A 12,064-nucleotide genomic window follows, 5' to 3' on the forward strand; every position below is an offset into this window, starting at 1 on the left:
AGTCTGTTCTTTATTGTCTTAAGAAAAGAAAATTAATGAAATAAAATTGCATTGTGCTCTTTGGAGATTTAAATTCAGAGGGAAAGTGGAAATGATAATTCATGATCTTCTATTGTTTCTTGTTTTCCCCTCCACTTTTCTGGTCTCTTTTAGTCTGCCAATATCTTCTTGCCTCTTTCTACAGGTATCTACTTCTTCTGATACTATTCCTTTCCCATTTTCTTTCTCTACTTTGTACACATTTCTTCATTTCCTTTTCTTATATGTACCCATTTCTTTGTTGCTTGATGTTTGGCTATTGCCCTTTCTCCATTCCCTCTTTCTCTCTTCCTTCATTCTATAAATCTTTATTGATGCTCGTACTAGGCTAAGATTTTGTATCCTCTACATTCATATTCTATCCCCTAAGTGAAACTGTGACATAATCATACCATCAACATAACTACTGATATTTCTAAATTTAAATGCTTTTAAAAGCTTTTAACTGATTTAACCAATATGGTGTTGAATTCAAATTTGGGGAACTGAAAACTCCAATAGTTTCAGCATCTACTGGCTTTTTAATAGCTTCCTTTATAAATCTGCTTCCTTTATAAAAAGCCTGCACTCAATATATTCACATAAGGCAAACTATTCTTGATTTTTCTTACTCCAAAGGATTTATTTTTTAAAAGAGAATGGGATTGGAGGGAAGCAAATATGGTACAGGAGAAAAGAAATACACATGTAAGTTTTCTTGCTAATTGCTCTAAATCAAGTACAGAGGATGTGCTTCATAGCACAGCTGAGTAAAGGCATAAAGACCAAGAAGTTCCTGGAAGTGCTTCTTCAGTGAGGCTGAAGATTTCAGACTCTAGAGTGTGGAATTTAGCTAGAGTCCTTGGTTTTGGATAGAATCCTAGATATATGGCTTGGCTCATGAGTTGAAAAAAATCATTTAGTTCAGTAGAAAGAAATGAAGCACTTTCTTTGATATATCTCATAACTATGAAGGTCCTTCTCATCTGTAGGGCTACTGGCTGTCAGTGACCTCTCTGTGTGTGATATTTCTCCAATGCCAGCATAGTCAATTCCATGGAATCCTACTGAATCTCCTCCAAAATTTCAGCACTTTTTATCTCAGACCTTTGGTTCCCCTAGGTCAGGAGTACTAACATTAACAGTTCTTTGGGGGTAATGGTTCTAGCCTACAGGAGCTGCAAAATCATTTTTAATATAAATGAATATTTGTTAATTTACCTGCTTTGTAAGTTTAGAGTTTTGTGTATGAAGTTCTATAAACTTTCATAAGGTAGACAACAGAAACAAGTGGATAACAGAAGTAACCATTTTGACAATTTAAATATTGATAATGGTGGTGGTAGGTCAAGGAGAGATGGTGGATTCTTCTTGATTGTTAAAGAAAAGGAGGCATAGTATAGAAATGCTTTTTTTTAGTGGAGGGATAAAGAAGAAAGTGGTAACAAAAGAAAAGAGCAGATATTTGGGGGTGAGAAGAGCACAGGGAGAGTAACTTTTTTTGAACTAAAGGGAGAGTGTTACCTGTCTAACTCATTCTTCATGTCTCAGGCCAACTTAATCACTTCCAAAAAGCCTTGTAGAATTTTCTATATTGTATGGATACTTCTGTTCTCTGTACAATTAATTTGCCATTTAATTGGGTACTGTTTTGTAACCTATCTTAAAAGGATTAATTAAGTCATTGGGATGTTATTTAGCATTCTCCGGGATTATTCTCCAAGGACTATTCGTTGTAAGTTCTAATCTCCTTTTACAATGTCTAGCATGTTTGTTGCCTTGGAGAAGTTATTAACTGGGAGTAAGACTGTTATGCCCCATGTGGAAAGGTGGTGATGACAGGAGAGACAAAGTAGATGGCAAAGCACATGGGGCTGAGTTGCTGAGGATGGATGGGGAAGAAGCCTGTGGTGGTGGGTGGATGAGAAAAGTATGGAAAGGAATTGCCTTTTATTCTTGGTCATCCACTGAATATGCTTAGGTACTGCAGGGGATGGGAGTAGTGTTCTTTTAGTTTTTCTTGTTAGGTTTATTCATGTCTGGAGATTTTCTTTTAGAAGAATGAGTTGAAATTGGGAAGTAATGCATTTTAGCATGTTGGTAGTACTTGAGTTTGTGTAACAAATCTATGGATTATATACAGCCGTGTTTACACGCCCATAAATATACATATGGTTTACCTTCCAATTCTTATTTCATGATCATGAATGAAATTCTAGAGGTTAAAGAAAAAATTACTTCTAAAATTTCAGCCATGTTTTGACCAATTGAAATGGATTTGAAATAATTGAGAATGAAGTGTTTTAAATTTTGGCTGTGGTTAAAACAGTCTAATATATGATTACATTTGAAGGAAAGTATACCTTTCAAATTCATAAACATACTAACAATTCCTCTCTAACTTCCTTTTTTGGATAATAGGACATTTCCAAGTTTGCAGAGAAGGATAATATCGTTCTTGGAGAGGGTGGAATCACACTGAGTGGAGGTCAGCGAGCAAGAATTTCCTTAGCAAGGTGAATATCTGATTATTGGTTCAGTGAGCTTTTGTTGTAAATATGCCCATAAAAATTATAGATATTGCTCTATGTTTTTAATATTTTGTTTCTGGAATTGAAAAATGCCTGGGCTTTTATAATTATCAGGTTAAGAATCACCTTTATGAACTATAGATAAGGATTTACTATTCATATTTGATAAAGGTGACGGCTTTTTCAAAATGCATGCTCTTAGTTTGGTGTCTGTATGTTTGTTGCCTTATGGTATGCTTTACTACAAGTAGAAAACTCAGGAATTCTGTACAACACAAGGAAAAAAAGTGTTTCTTTTAAGTTGATCAGGGGGCTCCCCACTCACCCACCCCACAACGTACTCACCTGCTTTAAACTTCTGTTTATACTTCTTGCTTTAGAAAAACCTACATTTTCAAATTTTCAACATAATTAACAATTTCATAACAAAAATATCAAGGCAAATGATGTCACTTGGCTTAAAGTCTATAATCTTTAAAGGAAAAATAAGTAGGACAAGCACATCTAACATTGTAGGGGACAGTGAAGTCCCTTGGTAGAGACATTCTTGGTTTAAGCGTTTTGAGCTGTCGAAGAGAAGTACATAAAGTTAATTTGTGTCAAGAAGAAAACTTTGTGGTTAAACTAGAACTTTTTCAGTTTAAAAAGTTGTTGGTGAGATGAGATGTCAAATGTTCCTCCAGTTTTATTTGAATAGAATTCTTCTCACTGTGTTGCCAAAGTTGTCAACAACAAATCACATTGACTGATTGATATTTTGGCTCCTTTCCCTTACTTTCTCCTGCTTTCAAAGGCTGGAACAGTAAACTAACTTACGGAGCACCTGCAATTGCCTGGTATTATTCTAGGCTTAATGTATGCGTGTGTAATTTTACTTAATCCTCATATCCTCCTGCAAAGAGAAAATTGTTCTCCCCACCTTATAGAAGAGATCATCAGATAATTGAGGCTGTTAGAGCTTCACTTGTAAAAACTATACCAGGAAATGGTGGAGTCACAATTTGAACCAGGTCCTCTGGACTCCTGGCATTAAACCATGACTTGATTTGGGGATTACTTGTGAAGTGATAAATCAGTAGGTATTAATTATTCACAGACAAGATAATGGCTTCTAAATAAATAGAAATTGACTAATCTTTGAGTCAAAGTAAGACTTATCTTAAACATTCCATTTCAAAACTTAAGATATGCTATGTGGTGTCTAGGCATTTAACATAGACTTGAGGCTGTATTTACAAAACTTTAAAATTTGGTTTTATTTATAAGGTGCACACAATTTGAGCTACTATTGAAAATAATTATTGTTATTCTGATTGGAATGTGTCACATCACGTGTTGTCCAGTTTTGGGTTGTGAATATATTATTTCCAATTCTTGAGAAACTGTGGTCATAGATGTAAAGGAGAGAGAGAAGCAAGACAGAGCAGGGGGCAGTGAAAGACCTTGAGGGTGTATTTTGATAGGGGTCTTTTATCTAGTTCTTGCATGTTATCTTTAAAAATAATTTATACTGCAAAAGTTCTTTAAAAATTTTTTTTTAATGTTTATTTTTGAGAGAGAAAGAGAGAGAGAGAGACAGACAGAATATGAGCAGGGGCAGGAGAGGAGCAGAAAGAGGGAGAGACACAGAACACGAAGCAGGTTCCAGGCTCCCAGCTGTCAGCACAGAGCCTGACATGGGGCTTGAACTCATGAACTGTGAGATCATGACTTGCGCTGAAGTCAAAGACTTAACCAACTGAGCCATCCAGGTGCCCCTATGTTGTAAAAATTCTTTTAGATTTCACTTTGCCTTTTTGCCATTTCTAGTTTTTAATTGAATACAATTTTTGCAGAAAATACCAAGAGTTATACATAAACCCTGAATCCTATGCATGGGGTAAGGGTAGTGCTACTAACAACCACACCTGAAAACCTTAGATGTTATGAAGATTTAATCTCATTTCTATTAACATGAGACTATATCTTCATCTTATTACTGTTCTAAGATCAATTTAATGAAGATTTTACTTGCTCATAAAATTTTTATTTATGGGGTGCCTGGATGGCTCAGTCAGTTGAGCATCTGACTCTTGATTTTGGCTCAGGTCATGATCTCAAAGTTCTTAGGATTGAGCTCTGTATTGGGCTCTATGCTAACAGTGTGGAGCCTGCTTGGGATTCTCTCTCTCTCTCTGCCCCTCCCTGCTCATGCTCCCTCACACTCTCACTCTCTCAAGATAAATAAACATTTAAAAAGTTTATTTTTTAATTTATTTTTGTTTCAAGTTTTTATTTCAATTTATTTAAATAAAAATGTATTTAAATATGTTAGCATATAGTGTAATATTGGTTTTAGGAATAGAATTTAGTGATTCATCACTTACATATTTTTAACTTAAAAAATAAAACGGATATGGGTGTACATTTTTGTTGTGAATTATTTATCCTTTCTTGTTTGGAATTCTTATAAATATGGTACAGAGTCTGAAACTACATGGAGCAAAATCCAACAGTAATATTACAGCCACAATACCAAAATTTTTTTGGTAGCAGTCAACACTGAAAGACACTTAACATTTCTTTTTATCTCATGCTGCTATTTAGTTGCTGGCTCTGACATTTTATAGCATTGAAACAGTCCATTTTCTTTTTTGCTTTCCCACCAACATTCAAGATCTTTGAGGGCAGGGACTATGTAATTTTTACCACTGTATTCCCAGCACATAGCATGGTTCTTGACTCTAAACAAATACTATTATTAAAGATTTTCTTTTTTCAAGGTAGTATTTTAAATTGTATGGTCTGGTGTGATTCAGTTTGTTAACTTCTGCTAGTTTATATCATTTACATTTAGCAAAGCCAGTTTAATCATTCTTGAAATGTTGTGAAAACCCATAAAAATCTTTTAAGACTTACCCTTTTGATTCTCATTTAAAATTATTTGTACTTCGGGGCACCTGGGTGGCGCAGTCGGTTAAGCGTCCGACTTCAGCCAGGTCACGATCTCGCGGTCCGTGAGTTCGAGCCCCGCGTCAGGCTCTGGGCTGATGGCTCAGAGCCTGGAGCCTGTTTCCGATTCTGTGTCTCCCTCTCTCTCTGCCCCTCCCCCGTTCATGCTCTGTCTCTCTCTGTCCCAAAAATAAATAAACGTTGAAAAAAAAAATAAAATTATTTGTACTAAATGGCATGAGATATTTAAAAATATAATTTAATTTCCATTTTCTTTTTAGAGCAGTGTACAAAGATGCTGATTTATACCTGTTAGACTCTCCTTTTGGATACCTGGATGTTTTAACAGAAAAAGAAATATTTGAAAGGTATGTTCTTTGAATAATTTATAATGCTCATGCCATGCTAAAAGAGAAGAAAGCCCAACTATACCATCATAGATGACATTTTACCCTTGAGAAATATGGCCACCATTGTGGTAGAATGTGACATAGCACTCACCCAAATCTGATTTTCCCTTCACAGTGAAGACTCAAAATCACTTCCATTAAAACCTGTTCTGACCACATAGTAAACCAATTTCTTCCATTGCTATTGTCAAAACAATCACTATCTATGTAGTTTTTACATTATTATTGCCTTGTGGCATATATTATTTTAAATGGTTATTGTGCTTAACATTTTTACTTTTTTGTGTTAGTATTTTATTCTGTCTTCTCCTTAGATAGGATGTCTCTTAGAAAGTAAACAAGCTGAATGTTTTAATGTAGGTGAATGCTCAGACTATTTATATACCTCAATACTTTCTATAGAACCTCTTCCTTGGTTACACAAAACTAGGGATTTTCATTTTATTGGAGCTCCTACTAGGGCACAATGTATGTAAAGTTCCTAAGAGGAACAGTTTTACAACCTGATTTCAGTTTCAAAATGATTTCATGAGCTATAAAGTAGTTTATTAAGAGAATTATTATACTTTTCTGAAATAAAGATTTTAAGCAATGAGGATGTAGAAGTCTATGTCTATAAAATGGCTGTATTACCCCTAGAAGCACCTTTCCTACAATTTAAATTTAATACCTAAGATTTTTACAATCCTGTAATTGTGATAAGTAACTTATTACTAATATACACTTTGTTAGCTATATTAGTATGTTAAAGTATAATCTAGAATGATGCCTCTTTTTATACAATATATAATGTATTAATATCTAAAAGAAAGTGGCCTCTCTTAGATGGTTCTAGTCAGGATTTACTTTTAGGCTAAAGGGAAATTATATTAGAGGAAGGTTAAATTTATTATTCAGTTCTCTGGTTTGTTGCTTTTTTTAAAAATAAATCAGATTAGTCTTAATATAAGCTCTTGAGAACTAAATTTGTGGCCATCTTAAAATGTAAAAGGAAATTAATAGAAAATGTAAAGAACAGGAAAGCTCTGACATTTCAGAAGACACAGAATTGCATACACCCCTCTCCCCAGGGATCTTTAAAGGTTATCTAACAATTCTCTCATTTTCTGTATGAACAAACCAAGACACAGAGGGTTGCCAATTTGCTCAAAGTCCAACATTTATTTAATATCAGATATTTAATTTCACTCTAGGTCTGTTAACACTCAATTTTATGATTTAGCATACTCTAATAATTCCGTAATATATTTCATGCTGTAATAATGAAAGAGGCACCAAATTAATTGCTATTTTTACTTTTAGAGGTATTTTAAGTATAATAATGACATTGTATGATAGATGTTTTACACAAGAATACATTAATAAAATGTTACAATGCAATATATAGACTTGTAATAAAATTCTTATACAATTGATATCTTATTTTTATCTTTTTATATTCTTAAAGCTGTGTCTGTAAATTGATGGCTAACAAAACTAGGATTTTGGTCACTTCTAAGATGGAACATTTAAAGAAAGCTGACAAAATATTAATTTTACATGAAGGTAGCTGCTATTTTTATGGGACATTTTCTGAATTACAAAATCTACGGCCTGACTTCAGCTCCAAGCTCATGGGATATGAGTCTTTTGACCAGTTTAGCGCAGAAAGAAGAAATTCCATCATAACTGAGACTTTACGGCGTTTCTCATTGGAAGGAGATGCGGCCGTCTCCTGGAATGAAACAAAAAAGCAATCTTTTAAACAGACTGGAGAGCTTGGTGAAAAAAGGAAGAACTCTATTCTTAATCCAATCAACTCTATAAGGAAATTTTCAATTGTTCAAAAGACTCCGTTACAAATGAATGGCATCGAAGGAGATCCTGATGAGCCTTTAGAGAGAAGGCTGTCCTTAGTTCCAGATGGCGAGCAAGGAGAGGCTGTCCTGCCTCGAAGCAACATGGTCAATGCTGGCCCCACATTTCAGAGACAAAGAAGGCAGTCTGTTCTGAACCTGATGACCTCTGTGAACCAAGGTCAAAGCATTCACCGAAGGACAACAGCATCCACACGAAAAATGTCACTGGCCCCTCAGACAAACTTAACTGAAATGGATATATATTCAAGGCGATTATCTCTAGATAGTGGCTTGGATGTAAGTGAAGAAATTAATGAAGAAGATTTAAAGGTATGTATAAATTATCAGTGGTTTTTTGTTTGCAACAGAGTGCAACTGAGTGAAATGCAGTATATAGTGTGATATAAAACTTACTCAAATAATGGGTTTAAGGTGGAGATTATGTTAAGATTCAGAAAGTCCAGAATCCATAAATTATATAAGCAACTTCAAAATGTACAAGAATGAACTATTTCCTTTGGCCATGGATGTATCTTTTCCTATAAAAAATAACGTAAGGGCTAGTATTGGGTCCTTTACTAGGCCAGTAATCAATTAGAAAAATTATAAATTATAATGAATCTGCTTTGTTACTACCTTAAAATCTCTGTGGAAAGAAGTGGAGTATAAATAAATATATAAACAAATAATAGCTTCCGTTATTTAGAGGCCAAGAAGTATTTCATATGCAAGTAGTCTATGTAAGGTATGTAAGCATCTAGTCTCTTGACAGGACTAACTCACATTCTGGCTTATACGTCAGTCTTACCTTAATTTAGAGTGGGCTTTCTTTTATCTTTTAAATTTGCTTTAAAGTTTGTTCTCTGGACAGATTTCTCTTAAAGAAGGTTTATGAAACTCAACATATACTATGCCAACCTTCAGGTAGAAAGCCTTTTATATTACGTTTTAAAGAATAAATGCTTTTATTCTTCAAATAGGAAGCAATATACAAGAGGAGGGGTTTTGTTTATTGTGTTTTGGGTTTTATTAGAAAAATTCCTCAAGTGCCTTGGATGAATCAGGCAGCATTTTAATGAATTGCCATATTTTGTACATAGATCATTTAAGAGTAGTATGATTTTGGTTAGGGTACAAGTCAGTTCACATCTTTGGACCAATCTTTCCTCTTCTGTAAAATGAGACAACAGCAAAGGTGATATCTAAAATACATACTTTCAGTATTTCTGTAATTTTACAAAGGTTTTCTAAGGGATAGTTTTTCTGTATGGTTTCATATCAATCTGAATGAATTTCTCAAATGTAAGCCTATAAATTTAGTTGTAAAGAATGATCTCTGCAACTGATAATAGTTCCTTTTAAAAAAAAAGTTTATTTATTTTGAGAGAGAGAGAGAGAGAGAGAGAGAGAGAGAGAGCACGTATGTGCATGTACATGAGCAGGGGAGGGGCAGAGGGAGAGGAAGAGAGAGAGAACCCCAAGCAGGTTCTGCATTGTCAGTGTAGAGCCTGAAGCAGGGTTCATTCTCAGGACCCTGAGATCAGGACCTGAGCTGAAATCAAGAGTCCAGATGCTTAACTGACTGAACCTCCCAGATGCCTTGATAATAGTTACTACTTACTGATCACTCCTAATGTCAGTCACCCCACTACCCTACAAAGTACATATCTTCATTTACAGATTAAAAAACCCCTAAAGTTTAGAGAAGTCCCGCTGCCTAAACTCAGGCAGCTCCCAGGAAGTCAATAGTGGAGCTTAGATTTAAATCCAGGTTTATTTGCTTCCAAAAATCTTTACATCTTAGTCAAATGCTTTACCACTGAGCTATACCCCTGAAAAGTCTTTACATCTAATTAGTTTGCTATGTTCCGATTTCATAGGAACCCCTTTTAGAGTTCCTGGGGATTCTCTTATGAATTTTGTTGACTTCGAAAGAAACAAAAGTATCTTTTCCTTTGGTACTATCTGGAACTGCTCTTTCTCAAATTTTCGAAATGTATTTACCAAAGGAGGGGCACCTGAGACTTTCAGGGAGGGGCACCTGAGAGGCTCAGTCGGCTAAGCATCTGACTTTGGCTCAGGCCATTATCTCACAGTTTGTGGGTTTGAGCCTTACATCAGGCTCTCTGCTGTCAGCACAGAGCCCGCTTGGGATTTTCTAAATCCCTCTCTCTCTGCCCTCTCCTGCTTATATGTGTTTGCAGGTGCTCACGCATTCTCTCACTTTCTCAAAAATAAATAAACATTGAAAAAATATTAAAAAAAAGATTTTCAGGGAAATATACTGAAGATTAGAATTATATAACAAGTCATGGGGCGCTTGGGTGGCTTAGTCGGTTAAGCATCTGACTTTGGCTCAGGTCATGATCTCGTGGTCCATGAGTTCGAGCCCCACATCGGGCTCTGTGCTGACACCTCAGAGCCTAGAGCCTGCTTTGGATTCTGTGTCTCCCTCTCTCTGCCCCTCCCCCACTCACACTCCTGCTCTCTCTCTCTCTCTCTCAAGAATAAATAAACATTAAAAAAAAAAGTCATATCTGGAAAGAGAGAGGAACCTTCAAACATCAGCTGGACTTCATGTCTATTAGCAAACTTCTATAGCCAACAAAATTCCAAACTGTTTGTCCATGGAGCCCTGAAGAAATAAGTTAAATCAAGAAGAGTTCTAGGAAAATTCAGTTTGATGGTGCAATGTATTTGATAAAAGGTGTGACACTGTTAAACATTAAAATGGTGAAATTGTCTGAAGCTGGTACAGTTGTATAATCAGTGATATACTTCCAGAATTTTGAAAACTTACAGCATTTCTCATTTTTCAAAAAGCTGTGTTGCTTCAGTGGACATTATACTGGTTATAGAGTGACATCACACATGTCATTCATAGTGGTTTATATTTGTTGAAATTTGTTTACCTAGGAATACTAGTATTCCTTTATTTCCAAGATTCAAAATAAAACCACAATGGTCGTGTGAAACGGTGTTGTCTCCTTGTAGTAAGCATGATTCTTTTTTTTAGGAGTGCTTTTTTGACGATGTTGAGAGCATACCACCAGTGACAACATGGAACACATACCTTCGATATGTTACTGTCCATAAGAGCTTAATTTTTGTGCTAATTTGGTGCTTAGTTGTTTTTCTGGCTGAGGTAAGAATTTTCTGTTGTAAAATATTACTGTGATTTAAAGTTACATTAAGAATAGTTTGGAAGGGTATATACATAGATATGCACACACATACACATACACACATAAATATATATGTATATTTGTAATTTTAAATTTTGTTTGCTTATTTAGTCTTGAGAGAGAGTGTGAGGAAGGGAAGGGCAGAGAGAGAGAGAGAGGGGGAGACACAGAATACAAAGCAGGCTCCAGGCTCTGAGACAGAGAGAGAGAGAGAGAGAGAGAGAGAGAGAGAGAGAGAGAATACAAAGCAGGCTCCAGGCTCTGAGTTGTCAGCACAGAGCCTGACATGGGGCTCGAACTCATGGACCACGATCGTGACCTGAGCTGAAGTTGGATGCTTAACCAACTGAGCCACCCAGGCACCCCAATATATTTGTAATTTTAAATTACATAATTATATGTATAGATTCATATAATTCTTCTATTGCCATTTTACTCTTTCATACATAGCATATTTTATATATGCTCTTTATATATGCTAGGATTATCTCTCTTTCCATATATTGTATATATGCTCTTTATATATGAAGAGCTTTTAGTAGAGAGGTTCAAAACCTACAAAAAGAAGAATGGATTTATATACATTATATGGATTGAAATTAAACAGTGAAAATTATTCTGTACTCAGTTTTAAATTCATTTGACTCTAGATATTGCATTTTTGAATATGCAAGTGATGAATCACCGCCTTTAAATGACTTTGTCTTCACAGAATGAAATATGTATTAGTGGCTTAGTAACCATATGAAACAATCCTTTCAGAGATCCAGATCGCCCTCTTGCTTACAGAATTTGTCTGTATTCAGCACCACTATCTTGGTCTCTTTGCCCACCCCTGCTGTCCTTCACAGCACCACATTAAAAAAACAAGGGAGGAAAGTGCAAACAGCACAGTAGGCTGCAAGTACAATCCCATGAGGACATAAGAAGTTCTCAAAGCTGGATGGTGGATGAGGCTTCTCTCTAAATGAGGAACAGCCACCTGAATGCCAAAAGGGGCCTGGCAGAGAATGTCTGTGGGCGAAGTGGCTTTGAGGCTGAATGGAAAGCATGTACCCTCCAGTTGTCTACTGGGGCCAACTGAAACCCGGCACCAGCAAAGGACGTATCAAGAAGGAATTTAAGATCAGTTTTGCTAAGTCTTTGTTTAC

General features: G+C 35.6%; 1 protein-coding gene across 1 annotated transcript in view; it reads left to right on the forward strand.

The window, feature by feature from the left end:
• The window catches only part of CFTR (CF transmembrane conductance regulator), a 160,889-nt gene that overhangs the window by 66,790 nt on the left and 82,035 nt on the right, over positions 1–12,064 (forward strand). The window contains exons 11-14 of the mRNA XM_043589556.1: positions 2,440–2,534; positions 5,762–5,848; positions 7,338–8,058; positions 10,745–10,873. Coding sequence (XP_043445491.1) covers positions 2,440–2,534; positions 5,762–5,848; positions 7,338–8,058; positions 10,745–10,873 — 1,032 coding nt within the window. The remainder of the gene's footprint in view (positions 1–2,439; positions 2,535–5,761; positions 5,849–7,337; positions 8,059–10,744; positions 10,874–12,064) is intronic.

Source organism: Prionailurus bengalensis, chromosome A2 (assembly GCF_016509475.1).
Source record: "Prionailurus bengalensis isolate Pbe53 chromosome A2, Fcat_Pben_1.1_paternal_pri, whole genome shotgun sequence".
Lineage (NCBI taxonomy): Eukaryota > Metazoa > Chordata > Mammalia > Carnivora > Felidae > Prionailurus > Prionailurus bengalensis.